Raw genomic sequence first — 16,293 nt, 5'->3', positions numbered from 1 at the left:
AACTTACCGAACGCTGTAAGCCGTGCGTAGCGCATAATACACACTCTAAAGTTACCTCCGCGCGCAGCTCAAGACACCGGTGGCGCCGTCCTCACGAGAACAGGTATAAGCATAAGCATAAGCATATACACGCAGCATGCGTATGTATCATTCCTGCCGTCAATACGATCACAGCGCGCTGTACGTACAGGAAAAGTAGGGGGATATGTAACCAAAGATAGATCCAGCGAATCGGGTTCTTGGGGGTCACTTTTGACGTTTTGACGTTTTGTTTTCGTTTTCGAGCGTTTTTTTTGCCAGCCAACGCAGTCCGCCAATGTACATCGCGCACACGCAGTCGACGTCGAACGCACTTAGCTGATGGAAAGACACTTCACCTCTATATACATGTAAAAAAACACTCGTCAGAGAGCGAAATCAAGACAGAGAAACGAAGCGCACCGAACTTGAGCGTCGAGTTAGGTGGGATACCGGGCAGCTTCTGCTTGCCGTACGCAAGCGCAGGCGGAATAGTCAGCTCGCGCTCGCCGCCGACCTGCACGCCGATCAGACCCTGGTCCCAGCCCTTGATGACCTCGCCCACGCCGAGCTTGAACGAGAACTGCGTGCATGGCGTCAGCCCGCTATTCACATTAAACGGGAGGGGGACGTACGGGTGAGCCCTTGACGTTCTTGTCGAACTCTTTGCCGTTCGTGAGCTTGCCGATGTAGCGCATCGACACGCGCGAGCCCGTCTTGGCCTGCTTGCCCGTCCCGACCTTGTAGTCCTTGACGATGAGCCCGCCGGGGAGCGTCTTCGACTCGGGGGCCTTCGCGTCGTCCTTCTTGTCCTTCTTATCTTTCTCTTTCTCATCGGCCTTGTCCTTGCCCTTCTTGTCTTTCTTCTCCTTCTTCTCCTTCTTCTCATCCTTCTTGTCCGCCACCTTGTCCTTGGGCGCGGTCTCGGTCTTGGTCGTGGTCGTGGTGGCCTCGACGGCGACAGCCTTCCCGCCCTCGGCCTTGAGCTTCTTCGCCTTCTTCTGCTGCGTCTTGCTCAGCTTCGCGCCGTCGGCGGGGACAAGTTCGGGCGCCTCGTCCTCGTCCATCGCCTCCTCGCGCGCGCGCTTGAGCTTCTTGGTGGACTGTTTTGGGGAGTCGGCGATTTCTTCGAAGCGGCTGTATACGCAGGAAGCGCCATCAGGGCTGATTAAGAGGCGGGGAGGTCATATCAAACGCACTCTGCGTCTTCATCCTCCTCCTCGAGGTCGTCAGCGGCGTATTCGACGTCGGAGGAGACGTCTTCGAGGTTGAACGCGGCCTCCTCATCGGAGTATTCCTCTTCTTCGTCAAAGGGGGGCTGGTCGGGCGGAACCTGGTCTGTTATGACATAATATTACGTCCACTTAGCACTAGGCATACCCGTGCTCAAGTGAACAGGTGAAACTTACCAACGTAGTTCCCGTTGAGGTAGACCGTGCTGCGCGGCCGAACTGATCAGTAACACGCCTCCCGAGCACAACCGCTATTTCGACTCACTTCTTGCCAACGACCTCGAAGATATACTCCTCGTCCCGCTCCAACACGAGATCAAACACCTGCGTCTCGCACGTCCCAGGCGTGAGCGCACAGAGGAACGTCGTCGCGGGCTTGCCGGTCATGCCGCCCTCCTCATCGTCGTCCTCGTCCTCATCCGCCTCGTCGTCGGAGTCGACGGCGGCAGGCGTGGTGTACGTGAACTTGACGGAGGAGCGGCCGGACGCGCCCGATGCGGCGAGGACGTCGCCGAAGGCGGCGAATTTGATGTTGATGTCGGCTTGTGGGATGACGGTTTTGGGTTTGCCGGGCTCGAGGGCGACGTGCCTGTGCGAAAGGATTATACGCGAAGTTAGGTGCTTGGGTTATTTGACGGATGAAGATGCATATATGCGCGAGTGCGAAGCAGTGGATGGAGGTGGAGATGGAGGTGAGGATGTACGCACCAGATTGCGATGGCTACAGGCATTTTTGAGATATCAATAAACAAAGTAAAAAAGAGGAAAGGGAGGAGGAAGAGGACAAGGTCAGAGAAATTTTGAAGAAAGGCCAACGAACGCGTGCCTCAAAAGATCAAAACGCCGTCACAGGCTGCAGCGCGTGTGCATTTCAGACTCCGCTTGTCCCTCTCCCTCCTCCCCAAGTTGCGATGGTGCGTGGTTCAGTACGGAATAGACGCGATGCTGATAATATACTCTCACCAAGTCAAACGTTCTGAGACAATATCTCTCTGCAGTGCGCTCAACGCTCACGGCGGCGCTTACGCTCGAGGACTTTTCGTCCCAGGTGCGCAGCCTTGCATCTAATCGCAGCGGTGGACATGGGTAGTCTGATCCGGATGCTTGCAGGTGGTAGAGAGACACAACAAGCCCGAGATTGAAGTCCAGTGCGCTTCTCCTCTCTTCTATCCATCACGGCACACGCTGATCGTCTGACCATGTACATCCAACCTGGCCAATCCTGTACTCGCACCCATGCACGACCTTCGATCCAACTCACTATGCGCCTCTGCGATGGGAACACGACCATGATAATACAGAGGCTCGAAAGAAGTCCTCCTCAACCCACTCATCGTCTCCCGCAACGAGAACGAGCGCGTGCTGATCGAGCCGTCCGTCAACTCGCTCCGGATGAGCATCCGCATCAAGCAGGCCGATGAGATCGAGCGCATCCTCTGTCACAAGTTCACCCGCTTCATGATGCAGCGCGCCGAGTCGTTCGTCGTCCTCCGGAGGAAACCTGTTCCGGTGCGTTGTTCTGTGCAGTATGACTGCGAGATACTGGCTCAATTATATGTGACAGGGCTACGACATCTCGTTCTTGATCACGAATGTGCACTCGGAGACGATGCTGAAGCACAAGATTGTGGACTTTATCATCCAGTGCGCCCTTCATATAACATGCTCCCTTGCGTTTCCCTCCTAAGCTCCCGATACAGGTTCATGGAAGACGTCGACCGGGAGATCAGCGAGATGAAGCTCTCGCTCAACGCACGCGCGCGTATCGTCGCCGAATCCTACCTCCTTGCTGTGCGTTTCCTATATCCAATTTCCGTGTCGTTTGGTTTCTGATTACTTGACATGATGTGCTTTCGCTATTCGCAGTTCAACGCATGAGCGCAAGCCTAGCCAGATGATGCCGTTACAAGAGAGAGGGCAGGTCCTCTCGTTTCGATCAAATTGTATACTTTCTTCACGCTTTCAGACATCCTTTTTGTGAGATTGGTGCCGTCGGGTTCTCGCCTGCGCTCCCTGAGCCAGATGGACTTTGACCACTTCCCTACTGCCCTGCGCGATCTGGTGATGAACGGCAGCCGACGCCATAACCACATACCGGGAATCAACATATTTAATTTCACTAGGTCTTCTTGTAAGCTAAGAGTACCCGAGCAATGTAAGATGAAAAGCAAAACATGAGCACTTCTGTGCCCCTGTCTACGGTGTCACGTGTTGCCGTTCGTTCGCGTCTACGCGCCGCCAATTGAACTCCCCTTTCCCGTTCTCGACAACGACACCAACCACATCGCCTCTCACCGTCCCACCTCAAGCCCTCAAACAAACCGAATCAAGAAACACACGAGTCTAACCAACTTGTACGCTCAGAAAGCGGACCGACTATAGACTGCACAAACCAGAAGTTAACGTGGTACATGTCCACCGGCAACCCGACCGCGACGGGCACACACCTCACATCCTCGCGCGTCAACCGCCTCCTCCGGCCGCTGCGCACGAAATGCGCGGTTCTGGCACAGGCGAACACGCCTCTCTACGTTGTAGCGCCTCCTGCGCCCATCATCACATATACTTCGTCCTCCAATGGGCAACGGCGGAGTCCGGCTGAAGGTAATGGGGGGAGGAGTGGAAATGGGCAGGGAGGAAGGAGGAACGGAGGCAGAGTTGGCGACGCTGCAGGTGGATCGGGTCTGGGTGCAGGAGCAGGATCAAGTGCAGGAGCAGGAGACAGCGGCCCGGGTCCGCTCACGGTGCTCGCGCCCGTGCGCCCGACGAGCCTCCACCGGCGCATGGACCGCGCGGGCGCCGCCAACTTTGAGCTCGCGCGCAAGGTGCATGCTGTGCTCGATGCGTTTCGGAACGTGCTGCAGGTGGCTTGTGGGGCGCCGCCGGCGCATTTGTCTTGGGCTTTGTCGGCGGCGGCGCCGGGGGCAACGTCGACGTCAATACCGGAGGCCTTATCGAAGGCTGGCTCTTGTGCGGGGGGAGAGGGTGGCTCAGCGAAGGGGGAAGGAAGGGTGAGGGTCCCGAGTCTGGCGGCGCTCTGCGCGGGTGTGGCGGGCGTGCATGTCCCGCTGAGCCGCGCAGAGATGGGCGAGGAGCGGGAGGGGTCAGCTCACAGCCGCAAGGGCGGTGATAGAGAAGATAGCGAGACGGAGGGCGACGAGGAACCGCAGGTGGGCGAGGACGAGTTCATCGAGTTCGTCGAGGCGCTGTTCGACGCTGTGCCGCCTCACTATCGACGGTGAGTTGCACGCATTTCCCCCGCACCTCTCTGACGATGGACCTCTATCAGATACATGGTCGTCTCGCACGCGCTAACCGCCGCCCTCGCACTTTGCGTCCCCAACTTTTCGCTGCTCTCGCTCCTGCTCGACGCGTGCCTCCCATACGGCACCGAGCTCCTTCCCGACTCGACGCGCCTCCTCAAACTTGTCCTCGCACGCGCTATTTCTCCTACATCTCCCACATCGGTGGCGCCAGCACTCGCCCACCCGGCCCATGCCAAGTTCCTCATCGAGCTGCACTACGCATGGAAGCGCGCGAACCCTCCTTCTCACCCACCCTCTTCTCACGCCGGCGGAAGCACCGAAGTATTCACCACCGAAGCCTTCGCGAGCGCCGTCGCGGACGCGCTCGTCGACGCACGCAGCGCAGAAGCGTGGACGTGCAAGGCGACGCGCAAGTTCGCGCGTTCGCTGCTGAGCGAGCGGGAACAACGCCACCCGCAGCTCGAGCAGGCGGCGCCATCGGACCTGCCGGCGTTCGTGGCGCTCACGCTCGGGCTCGCGCGGTTTCTGACCGCTTCCCTCTGGGCTGACCGCGAGAAGACCATGGACGATCTCGCGGGCCTCGCGGAGCTGTACATGCTGCTCGCGAGCTGGCTTTCGCGGATCTTTGATGCGCTTACTCAGCGCGCGCCACAGGAGGACGTGCCTGTTGCTGCTGCTGCTGCCTCTGCGATCGGGTCTGTGGCTGCGCTTCTTGACTTTCTTCGTCGCTCGGGCCTCGTGCGGCGCTCTAGACGCCAGCATCGTCCGCAGGCGATGGTCGAGAAGATGGTGGCGGACGGCGCGGCGAGTCTCGGTGTGCTTATGCTCCTCCGTAGCGATAGGCGGCACGCGGACGAGGCGCGGGTGGGCGCAGCGATCCTGCGGGAGTGCAGGCTCGGCGCGAGCACGTTTGTCGCCGTGCTGGGGTGGCTGGTCGAGCCTGTTTCTTCGCTGGCTGACGGAAGTCGTACACCGTCGTCCACGCCTCTTGGTTCCGACTCTTCTACTGAGTCAACGCCGGCGGAGAGACTGGTTCGCTCGCTCGATGTGCTTGCTGCTCTGTTTCGTTCGTGTGCGCTGTGTGGCGCTGAGGCTGCACTGTGGGGATGTGCGCTTCAGCTGCTTGAAGGCGGGCTCACGCCGAAGCTGATGCCTACGGTCTTGGGGGACGTGGCGTCGCGCGTGGAGATGAAGAAGACCGTTGTGGAGAGGCTGGATGCTGCTGAGCGCCTTGTCCCGCGAACCATGGGAATGGAAACAGATTGGGAGAAGGGTCTCGCAGTGGGAGAGGGGAGCGCGAGGAAGAGGAAGTTCGTCCCCGCCCTCACCTCCGCTACCGGCTCGTCCGCATACCCGAGCACGCCTATGGGTCCCCCTCGTGCAAAGCGTCAGCGTGTACCCCGGTTTGACGCGATGGAACCACCGAGTCCGACGACGGGAGGCGCAGCGGCAACGCCAGCGCCGTTCGCAACGCCTCTATGGCCGACGCCACTCGCGCGCCTCCCGTCGTCGTCGTCGCCCACAACAGCGTACGGATACACGCCCTCACGGGCTAGCCACACTCGCCACCTCCACTACGGGCACAGTATGGGCGACGGTGTGCCGCTCCCGCTGCATGGGCCCGCCTTTGGTCGGGCTGTGACGGACGAGGACGACTCGGACTGGCCGATGGAGGAAGAGGACGATGTCGAGCGGGACGGGGACTATGTCCAGCCCTCGCCTGGGCGGGCTCGCGCTGCCACGAGGCGTCGGAGAGGGCGCCGGCGCAGGGGTGATGACGGTTCGAGCGAGGATGACTCGGCGGATGGGGGTGGGCGGGTGGAGAGCGACGGCGAGGACGAGCTGCTTATGCCCCAGCCGACGCGGGTCGTTGCGAGGAGGAACGGGGCCGTCGGAAGGCGCGTGTCGTATCGGGAGGCGGACGACGAGGGGGACGAGGACCGGAGCGACGATTTTGTGTTTTATTCTCCGCCCAAGGCAAAAGCGCGGCGCAAGCGGAGAGCGCAGACGCGTACGTCTACTGAAGAAGAGGAGGAAGAGGACGCAGAGGAGGATAACAGCGACGATTTCGTGTTTTACTCGCCGCCCAAGGCTAGAGCTCCCAGGCACCAGAAACGAACGAAGCAAAGTGGGGTGAAGGCTACTTCAAGTCGTCGTGGGTCCTCTCAGACCCCTTCTGACTCTCCTGGACAGGACGGTCCAAACGCGCAGCAAGGAGAAAGCGAAAGCGAGGCGCAAGAGTTCGTGTACTACTCCCAGCCCATGTCGCGTACCCGGTTCAAGGTCACGCCCGTGCACGCTCAAGACCACGCGCCTCCAAAACCCAAAGGCATGCCCAGGCCGATGCCAAAGCCGATGTTGCGTCTCCCGCCACAGGCTCGCCGGTCGTCTGGCAACTTCCATTCGCTCCTTGCGGACGCGCAGGCAGGCAGGATCGACCTAAAACGTGCTCGGAGCGATGATGGTTCCGGTTCCTCCTCGCAATCACCGATATCCAGGGGCCGATCGCTGTCATCGAGTGCATACGAAGAGCCTCCAGATGCTGATGCCGAGGAGGAGGGCGAAGGCGATCAAGACTGCGAGGACCAGAGCGAAGAGTCCGATTCTGAGGCAGAATGGCCGTCCAGGCGTGCGCTTCGTCCACGTACGAGTGCGCCTGCTCGATATGTCGGGCTCACGTCCGAGTCTGAACCCGATGTGGTCCCTGACGACGACGACGAAGACGATGAACGGAGGGAACGGCAAGCCTCACCCAAGCTCGTTGTGGTTGGCTTGGGCGCACGCATAGCTGGACGTCCGGGGAAGACGAGGCACTCCATAGCAGTCTCAGGCGTTCGGCCTCGCGCTCACTTCAGCTTGAAGAAAGCGCTCACTAGGAAGCCTCCCTCTCCGGGTATTGGCACTCGGGGCGGTAGAAGACGCGACTTTGAGGAAGCATCGTCGGACGACCTCAATCTGATTGGTTTCAGGACGTCGCCTGAGCCATAGTTGTCGACTTTCTCAATGTTCGAGCTTGGGGGACTTATATCCGGTGAAGTTGGATTTACTGTAATCTAGAGTTCTCTTTTGTTTTTACCTTGCATTTCGAATGGCATTACACATCGGCATTTAGGCGTCTCACTCATACATACACATATACCACTAGCATGTGTCATTTCAGTCATGTATCGTACTCACCCGATAATTGTTAAGACGAGGGCAGTTGGCTTGCATTACCCGTCTGCGAAGGATGTTTATTTTCCTATGGCGGGAAGCAGGAAACGGCTCAGTAAATTTGCTTAGTCGTTGAAGCTGAAGCGCTGTAGTTGTGAGAGTTGGAATTGAGTTAAGACACAGAGGCGTTCCTCAGGTAAACCGTATTCCACTTGCATCGTAGTGTGCAAAACGCTAGTGCAGACTATGAACGACTTCGCTACAACTATGAAGCTGACTTGGAGTTTAATTTGGATATTATAATACGCAAACGAACACAGGCACATTTGTCCTTCGTTATTTAAGCATTAAGACGAATACTACGTACGATGCCCCCACCCGCTCGCTGACGCCTTGCGAAAGTGCGCTTAGCAGTTGTTGGAAGAGCATGCGCCCTGCATATGACATGATGAGCTCAAGTGATGAAATATTAGAATTTTAACTTACACCAATGAAACGGTAGCTCTGGTCACTCGGGTCCAACGTCTTGCAGAACCCGGTCGCAGTGAAGTCGAACCCTTGGTTCTGACATGTGCAGGTGCCGTCGCCGTTCGTGATGACGAGGCAGAACTGGTTGTCGCCCGTGGTACCGAGGCCCGTGTTGGGGATGTAGACGGATCCACGACCTGCCTCGCCGAGGCAGCCAGGGTTGTGGATCGAGACACCCTCGCCGCCGTTGACCGAGCAGGCTGAGTCTAGCAAAAGGAAGCAACGTCGTCAGCGTCGTGTTCAAGGCGACGAGAAATGGGAGTCGCGCTCACCGTCGAAGAAGTTTGCGTAGTAGTCGGCTCTGGCGGTCGACGCGAGGCTGACGAGCACGGCGAAAGCAACGGTGGCAGCACGGGTAGCGAACATGATGAATGTAAGAAGGGTTTGAGTGGTGTTGGTTTAGGTTGTGTGGTAAACTGTTGAATGCTGTTGTACGGCCATACCTGGTGGACTTTATACGTTTCTGTCCTCCAGCTTGAACACAGGTTCGTATACATGTCTCGTCTCTGCCTCAACTCTGCGTGTGTCAAGATTGACGAAGGACAACTGACCTCATCCTTGACTCAAGAGAGACCTGGCCGTACTTGGTGCACAAGGAACAGATGCAGAAATAGAACCAGTGTTCATTACACAGAGGTTATGCGGTGTTGTCGGCTACCCCATCATCAATGTCGAGAAATGCTCCACAAAAACACAGAAAACATTGGGCAAGCTCCGGGTTCCGCAAACTCCGGCGCTCGAGCGCTGATATAGATCTTCCGGGACACCACAAAGGTTCAATTGGATTGAATAGGGAAGTTTGGCGCTCGTCCTCACCGAAGTGATCCGTCGTGGTCATATACACAGCCCGACTCCATCGGATTTTTGTCAGTTCACCATAGATCTTCATCACGCGAGATATGAGCGCGGTTTATGGCAGCACTCCTGTTGACTTGAGTTAGATGACGATGTATGTAATACACTGGTGAGTGCCCTCGAATCACCTTTATGATTTATAAATAGGGCGTAAAACACTGTCTTCTGTATTGCGGAGTTCAGGTTCGAGAGACCCTGGATTGTTCCAAATTAACCTATGTTTGCACTTACTCTATTGCACAGCTCAAAACTCCGCATGCACGAGGAAACTAGTGATATGTTTCTTTCGACCGGCGAAGTGAGCGCGGGTACACAGCTTCATTGATATTGAGCGGCGACTTTGGTGAACCATGACAAGCACCTCGAAAACAAGAAATTATGCTGCTTACACAACTACGCCGCCATTCATATTACGAGACGTTGGCTTGGGTGTTTCCTCTGGTAAGAGAAGGGCACTATGGATATGCATACACTCTGGAGGCGCATCACTGCTGACACAACCTATGTCGCTGTAAGCTCAGCTGGCGTCAAACTCTATCTCGGAAATCTCGGTCAAAAAACACATCACGTACGTTACTCGGATCAATTTTCCATCTTCAGATGCTATTCTATGCAAAGAATGGGCAGACGAGGCAATGCATTTGCATTCGAGGGCCCGCCATTTAGCCGACGCGCTGCATGTCCAAATGTCTTCCTGTATCATAACTTTTCATAGATGTCAGGTCAAGAAATGAAATGTGGAGCCGTTCTGAATCTTGTTGCGGGAACGGCGGGTGAGTGCCAAATGGTCGGATTGGTTGCGGCAGGCAACAATTGCAATGGCGGCTCGGAACAGGGTCAGTACTTCAGTGATCTAATGCACGGAAGTTGGCATGAGCGTGATAGTCGCAGAAACAACACATACGTTATGACGAGGCTCATTGGGAGTAATGACTCGCATGTTGCGTTGAGGTAAGGAGAGTAACTGAAGAGGTCGGCATCCGGATTGTTCAGCGCCCACCTCGGCACATGCCGAATCGGAGGCCGAACGTAATACCTGTCGTTGTGGCTGACTCAACTGCGCTCAAACCTCCACAAGCTGTGTTCAAGAACGTTGCGACGACGGGATCGGAATAGCCTCTGGGGGGACAGACAGTGTCCTCGCATTTGTTGTGCACCACAGTGTTCAACTCATTTTGCGGAGTTCATGGTCCGAGCAAGTGCAAGAATACATTGTGAGCGCTTGAAGTTGTGGAGCATCTTTTTGGTAGCGTTGATACTCAGGCTGTAGCAATCAGACAAGGCTGTTTTGCTTTCATTTTAGGACACCGGGCGATCATCAAACCGCGCTATCCGTTTTCGGCGGGCTGATGCGGAATGAAGCTTGAAGGGTGAAGTTATCAGCATCATGCAACTTTCGATGCATGAACTCAAGTCCAATCTGTGCAAGAACTGGGAGGCAAAAATGTATAAAAGGCCTGCAGGACTTCGCTAAAATACCATCCCACTACACTCAGACAACAAAACGACCACACAACCTAAACCAACACCACTCAAACCCTTCTTACATTTATCATGTTCGCTACCCGTGCTGCCACCGTTGCCTTCGCTGTCCTCGTCAGCCTCGCGTCGACCGCCAGAGCCGACTACTACGCAAACTTCTTCGACGGTGAGTTCGACTCCTCTTCACTGTCGCCGTAAACACGACACTGACGACGCCACTTCCTTTTCTAGACTCAGCCTGCTCGGTCAACGGCGGCGAGGGTGTCTCGATCCACAACCCTGGCTGCCTCGGCGAGGCAGGTCGTGGATCCGTCTACATCCCCAACACGGGCCTCGGTACCACGGGCGACAACCAGTTTTGCCTCGTCATCACGAACGGCGACGGCACCTGCACATGTCAGAACCAGGGATTCGACTTCACTGCGACCGGGTTCTGCAAGACGTTGGACCCGAGTGACCAGAGCTATCGCTTCATTGGTGTAAGTTGAAATTCTAATATTTCGTCACTTAAGCTCATCAATTCATGCACAGGGCGCTTGCTCTTCAAACAACTGCTGAGCGCACTCGAGTGTCTCCGATGGACCCGTATTTGTTCCCCAGAACGATGAACGATCTGTTAGCTTAATTATAATCCGTACCCACACATAGTTTTGAATACTTGTTTCTCCGTCCGATTACTGGGCTTGTAAACTCAGAAAGAAAAAAAGTTATGGCTTACTCACTCAGCTGAGCTTTTGGTCCAGATGGCTAGTGCCATGAACGTGTGGTTCGGATGGGTATCCCACTTTGATCCCACTAGCACCATTTGCAAATGGAATGAGTTCATTCAGATAAGCATCTACAAGTCTCTCGCGAAGGAGATAAAAAGCTTTCAATTCGAACATCAGACCGCGATGTCATCGTAGAGACACTGGGAACTTGTAACAGCAGGTAGAATCTGAATCGTCTTGGTAGGTCTTGGTACGTCGAGACTGCAAGTGAGATAGGGGCTAGTTTCCAGCGGAGAATGCCCAGTTCGGAGTCTTCCGAACCCAATCCCGTTTTCACGTCGCCACGTCGAATCTCGAGCTCCTTGCACCACCGTCTGTTTCTTGTAGATCAACTGCAGAAATACGCTTTTAATATCTTGGGTTTGCCGTAATGACAAGCTCTACGAAGGAAAGCACACCGATGAGCATTTCTTCCGTCAAAGGTTTCCTATTAGCCCACTCGGAAAGATCCAGAACCCAGTGTTACTATCCGACCCGAGTTAGCTCGGGGCTTCACTTACCTTCTTGCGCCATTTCACTGATCACTCACCAACAGAGGACTTGAATAGGCGAACATCAGCTACAAACCACTAAATAATACTCGACATGGCAGCACTGATCGCCCCCCAAGAGCCTAAAGTCTGGTTCGGTGAGCGATCTTATCTGTCTCATCCCACGCGCTCGAGACGCTCACCCCCCAACTCAATCAACCGCCCATAGTCACCGGCGCATCATCTGGCTTCGGCCTCGAAGTCACCAAAGCTGCCCTCGCGCGCGGCGACCGCGTCTTCGCAACGCTCCGCACGCCCTCAGCTCTCGCGGACCTCCAAGCGCGCTACCCGCCCACCCAGCTCTGCGTGCACATCCTCGACGTCACGCACGAGCCCGCGATCGGCCCCGCGTTCGACGCGGCCAGGAGCGTCTTTGGGCGCGTCGACGTTGTGCTCAACAACGCGGGGATATGCGTCGTGTCCGAGGCGGAGGGCATATCGGAGGCGATGGCGCGGAAGCAGTTCGAGGTAGTGTTCTGGGGTGCGTCGTACGTCACGCGGGAGGCGGTGCGGACGTTTAGAGAGCAGAAGCCGTCCGGGGGGAAGCTGTTGCAGGTTGCGTCGAGGACGAGCATTGAGGCGACGGCGGGGGTTGCGCATTATGCTGCTGCGTGCGTCGTGTCTTGATATATCGCGTTCAAGGGAGAAGTTTGGCTAAGATGTTGGCTGCCAATGTGTACATAGGAAATCAGGTGAGTTTTTATCCTTCGTGCTCGACGTGAACATTGTCAAACCTGGGATGCGACTAGCTCTTGAAGCACTGACGGAAGGCTACGCACAAGAGGTTGATAAGGGATGGAACATCTGGGTTCGTCGTCATACCACCCTCGTCCCCCTGTCGCCCTCTCCTCTGACCGCCCCATCTGAAATCCCCTCTTAGTTCACAATCCTCGAACCAGCGCTTTTCAAAACCGGCTCACCCGGCACAAACATCCTCGAGCCCCCGCACCCCGCATACAGCAACCTCGACCTGCCCGTGAGCAAGTTCCGGGCGGGATACCCCAACGAGGGCATCTTCACCGGCGACCCGCGCAAGTTCGCAAAAGTCGTGCTCGACCTCGCGGACGTCACCGACGAGCGCGAGTGGCCGTTCCGCGTGCCGCTGCACCGCGTCGCACTGGACGCGGCGAGACGCAAGGGCCAGAAGTGGCTGGATGCGGCGGAGAGGGAGGGGTGGAGGTCGGATGATATCTACATTGACAAGGCGAGTGCTTAACGGGTATGATCATGAGCGTGTAATCCACCGTTGTACATCATCCTATCGCACTCACTTTGTGTGCGTTGTTGCGTTCGACCTAGGGCAAGAACAGATGCTACGCTCCTCAACCGAGCTTCAGAGTAGTGGGGAGCTGCCGAGGAACGAGGATAGACATCAGGGTCTACCACTCTGGATACTAGGTTGCATCTCGCACTACTTAGGTATTGGCGCGCTGTGACGCTATCTCATCAGGAAGACCAGAACGACGTGGAGTCACCAACCCGTCAAGTGTAATGACGATAGTCAGGTAGGGGTGCGAACGCTTGGTAAGGTCCAGAAGGCTAGTCATCTGGTACCATGTGAAGACTATCGCCTGATGGTCATAAAACCATTTCCTTTCATCTGTACAACACCAACAACATGCATGCGCGTCAGTCACTTTCTTGCGGATGCCAGCTACGTCAAAACGGCTTTCGCTCTGCCATGGCAATGACTAGCTTTGTGATTCACTCAACGGTGCGTGTTAAATACTAATCTCGTCAATAATTATCGCGCTTGTTTCAATAATACATGTGTTACAGGCTGTTATACGCTTCGACTAGAGTTGCTGATCGTCATATATAGACTGCATCGCGTCGTAATGTCCGCTCCCAACGTTTAGCAGTTGTTGGGACCGCAGGAGCCCTGTCGCAAAAAGGTCAGCTCAGTGACCGACATAAAGTGTACCAAACAGGACTGACCCCAACGAAGCGGTAGCTCTGGTCGTTCGAATTCAACGTCTTGCAGAACCCAGTCGCCGTGAAGTCGAATCCGACGTTCTGGCATGTGCATGTGCCGTCGCCCGACGTGATCACAAGGCACCACTGGTTGTCGCCCGTCGTGCCGAGGCCGGTGTTGGGGATGTAGACGGAGCCGCGACCGGCCTCACCGAGACAGCCGGTGTTGCGGATGTCGACGCCCTCGCCGCCGTTCTTGGTGCAGCTTCCGTCTAGAAACGCATGGTTAGTGATTTACACGATGCTAGCGATGCTGAACATGGCTCACCATCGAAGAAGTTGGCGTAGAAGTCAGCCTTGGCGGGCATGACGAGTCCGAGGGCGGCGACGATAGCGAAGGCAGCAGTTCGGGTAACGTACATGATGAAGATGCTGAGATAGAGAGGTCGGTTGGTTTGGTGCGTTTATGTGAGGTGAGCTGAGTGAAGAGAGATGTTCTTGATGCTGGTCCATCGAGGAAGTCTGAGGGCTTTTTATACCTTTTCTCCGTCGCAGCTTTCTACAAGGAGATCGCACAATGCACGCATAACTAGGCGGTATGCACGTCCAGGGCTCGACTTATCCAGTAATTCGTAACCTCATCTCGGTCCTAGAACTCGAGGTGGAGTATGGAGCGCTCGATCGACATGTAGAAATGATCCAGCGACTAAGGCGCAACACGTTGCGATGTCAATGGCGATGAAACTCAATGTTTTGAGTGATGTTGTGAATTGAGCGTTCAAGGCAGCGTTCTTGAGCACGTGCCGGAGTAAAGTCACCGACTTAAACTTCAACTTCAAGCTTCACAAATTAGACCGATGGAGAATCAATTGCAAAATACCCTTCTCAGCATCGTGACATCTCGCGTCTACAGTGATGATGTCCTCGCCTCGGCACAGCACGTCGGTGGGCGCTGTCCAGCCTTTTCATTCCTGGTTGCCGAATCTATCGGAGAGCTTGTGAACTTGACATCATACTTTACAGGTGCTCAGCATCATTATTTGGTCTCTTCCCCTTTAGCGAATCCTAACGGATTCTGCTCCCGTCTAGGTGTCCGTCGCGTCCCCGTGTGCTTTTATGGAAGTAGAGCTGTACGAGGTGGTGCGTAAAGGAATAACACGCGGATGACTTTCGTTCTTGTGATTCAAGCATCGCCTTTTCTTTGCCCTGGCCACATACTCAGCCGTGATTACAGGATTCACAGTATGGCAAGTGTTTGCAAACTTTGAAATGGGTGTTTATAGTTTGAATGCTGTGTCATCAGGGATATGTAGAACTCTGATCAATTGCATTCATGTTGCCAACGTTGTGCGGCTCACTGGCACCCGATGACTCTTCGACGTCCGTTTCGTTCGTACGTGCGCTCAATGTCAGTTTTGCTCCAACCTCGCGAATTGTTGTCTGGGAACACTCTCGCCTTTGGGCCACTGCATTCGGCGTCTATGTCCATCTACTCCAAGTCCCTATCTAGATATTCGGCGTGCGGGTTTGTTCGTCGCAACATTGTGGTACATGTGGTGTGATGGCCTTGGAACATGGCCTGGCGATTCGCCCGCGCGGCGGTGAAGTAGGCAGCATGACGTCATGTGCTGTCACGGAGAGAGACCGATCGGGACGGGCAGTGCTCTGATTGGCTTCTCATTTCCTCTCACTTGACCTTTCCTTCAGACATGTGTTGGACTAGTACGTAGATATGTTTCTCGGTTTTGCGCCCCATTTCATTCAGAACTATGTAGTGTCCTCGAACGAAAGTCATGAACGCAGATTTATGGGCACATTCAACACATTTTCTAGTGTTACACGATGATTCGTCATTTTTGAATTCATTCGAGTTAGGATCTTAGTTTACAGCTGGAGTGTAGACTTTCCGATTCATGGCAAGTGCCTCGAAAGTCAAGAAACCATACTAACCATACTAATGTTATGTTTTGAGACGTTAACTAGTATATCTCAACTGGTGAGAAAAGGCACTCTGGATATACATACACTCTGGAGACGCATCATTGGTGATCCATTTTTGACGCTCTTAACCCTGCCGGCGTTGAAATCTGACTTGCAATCCTCGGTCGAAACCTGTCTCATGTACTTACCTAGGTTCCATTTCCATTTCTAGGTACTAAGCTACGCAGTAAAGGTCTCACGGTACTTGTACTTCCTAGAGAATATTCGCCGATGATCAAAACATGAATGGGCCCAATGCACTTGCACTGAGCGCTCGTCGTCCAGTCGGGACGCTGCAGGCCCGACGCTACGCCTGCATCATGGGCTTCCACATATGTCAAGTAATGAGAGCAAGATACATTGACTGTGGAGTCGGTACGCATCTAGTTGCGAGAACAGCGGGGTGAAGCCAATGCCAAATGATCAGATTTATTGCAGTAGGCAACATTTGCAATGGCAGGGCGGCTTGTTTCAGGTGAACAGGATCAACACTCTGAATGTAGAGAAGTTCGTATGATCGTGGAAGTCGCGGAAGCAGAACATACGTCATGATGAAGCTCATTGG

General features: G+C 55.1%; 5 protein-coding genes across 5 annotated transcripts; 3 read left to right on the top strand and 2 right to left on the bottom strand.

The window, feature by feature from the left end:
• Nucleotides 1–155: 155 nt before the first annotated feature.
• Nucleotides 156–2,042, bottom strand: CONPUDRAFT_80896 (uncharacterized protein). Its single transcript, XM_007768300.1, has 7 exons — nt 1,959–2,042; nt 1,516–1,839; nt 1,428–1,456; nt 1,218–1,356; nt 654–1,155; nt 442–601; nt 156–379 (listed from the first exon to the last, which is right to left on the bottom strand). Exons 1-7 carry the CDS (start codon nt 1,979–1,981, stop codon nt 354–356), a joined length of 1,203 nt encoding a protein of 400 aa, XP_007766490.1. The 5' UTR covers nt 1,982–2,042; the 3' UTR covers nt 156–353.
• A 78-nt stretch (nt 2,043–2,120) lies between these two features.
• On the top strand, nt 2,121–4,122 carry CONPUDRAFT_80895 (arp2 3 complex 20 kDa subunit). Its single transcript, XM_007768299.1, has 7 exons — nt 2,121–2,164; nt 2,218–2,298; nt 2,361–2,398; nt 2,552–2,759; nt 2,815–2,894; nt 2,951–3,041; nt 3,117–4,122. Exons 1-7 carry the CDS (start codon nt 2,162–2,164, stop codon nt 3,126–3,128), a joined length of 513 nt encoding a protein of 170 aa, XP_007766489.1. The 5' UTR covers nt 2,121–2,161; the 3' UTR covers nt 3,129–4,122.
• A 3,954-nt stretch (nt 4,123–8,076) lies between these two features.
• CONPUDRAFT_151687 (uncharacterized protein) lies at nt 8,077–8,563 on the bottom strand (the record flags this gene model as incomplete). The annotated part of the gene is made up of 3 exons (XM_007768444.1): nt 8,077–8,103; nt 8,156–8,403; nt 8,470–8,563. The coding sequence occupies 3 exons, from the start codon at nt 8,561–8,563 to the stop codon at nt 8,077–8,079; spliced, it is 369 nt and encodes a 122-aa protein (XP_007766634.1).
• A 2,043-nt stretch (nt 8,564–10,606) lies between these two features.
• CONPUDRAFT_151686 (uncharacterized protein) lies at nt 10,607–11,092 on the top strand (the record flags this gene model as incomplete). Its single annotated transcript, XM_007768443.1, has 3 exons — nt 10,607–10,700; nt 10,766–11,013; nt 11,066–11,092. 3 exons carry the CDS (start codon nt 10,607–10,609, stop codon nt 11,090–11,092), a joined length of 369 nt encoding a protein of 122 aa, XP_007766633.1.
• Nucleotides 11,093–11,841: 749 nt separating this feature from the next.
• On the top strand, nt 11,842–14,385 carry CONPUDRAFT_100909 (NAD(P)-binding protein). The gene is made up of 7 exons (XM_007768442.1): nt 11,842–11,932; nt 12,004–12,445; nt 12,519–12,526; nt 12,584–12,642; nt 12,715–13,729; nt 13,783–14,033; nt 14,088–14,385. The coding sequence occupies exons 1-5, from the start codon at nt 11,890–11,892 to the stop codon at nt 13,048–13,050; spliced, it is 888 nt and encodes a 295-aa protein (XP_007766632.1). The 5' UTR covers nt 11,842–11,889; the 3' UTR covers nt 13,051–13,729; nt 13,783–14,033; nt 14,088–14,385.
• The last annotated feature ends 1,908 nt before the right edge of the window (nt 14,386–16,293 follow it).

Source organism: Coniophora puteana (assembly GCF_000271625.1).
Source record: "Coniophora puteana RWD-64-598 SS2 unplaced genomic scaffold CONPUscaffold_4, whole genome shotgun sequence".
NCBI classification, from domain to species: Eukaryota; Fungi; Basidiomycota; class Agaricomycetes; order Boletales; family Coniophoraceae; genus Coniophora; species Coniophora puteana.
This window is presented reverse-complemented; position numbering and strand designations above follow the sequence as displayed.

Excerpts from the sequence above, each read along its gene's own strand:
- CONPUDRAFT_80896 (XM_007768300.1), bottom strand. The coding sequence starts at position 1,981 with ATGCCTGTAGCCATCGCAATCTG. Across the intron at positions 1,457-1,515 it reads TTCGAGGTCGTTGGCAAGAA|CACGGTCTACCTCAACGGGA; the intron begins GTGAGTCGAAAT and ends TCGGCCGCGCAG. Across the intron at positions 1,357-1,427 it reads CCTCAACGGGAACTACGTTG|ACCAGGTTCCGCCCGACCAG; the intron begins GTAAGTTTCACC and ends ATGTCATAACAG.
- CONPUDRAFT_80895 (XM_007768299.1), top strand. Across the intron at positions 2,399-2,551 it reads AAGCCCGAGATTGAAGTCCA|AGGCTCGAAAGAAGTCCTCC; the intron begins GTGCGCTTCTCC and ends ATGATAATACAG. Across the intron at positions 2,760-2,814 it reads TCCGGAGGAAACCTGTTCCG|GGCTACGACATCTCGTTCTT; the intron begins GTGCGTTGTTCT and ends TATATGTGACAG.
- CONPUDRAFT_100909 (XM_007768442.1), top strand. The coding sequence starts at position 11,890 with ATGGCAGCACTGATCGCCCCCCAAGAGCCTAAAGTCTGGTTCG. Across the intron at positions 11,933-12,003 it reads AGAGCCTAAAGTCTGGTTCG|TCACCGGCGCATCATCTGGC; the intron begins GTGAGCGATCTT and ends AACCGCCCATAG. Across the intron at positions 12,643-12,714 it reads ATAAGGGATGGAACATCTGG|TTCACAATCCTCGAACCAGC; the intron begins GTTCGTCGTCAT and ends ATCCCCTCTTAG.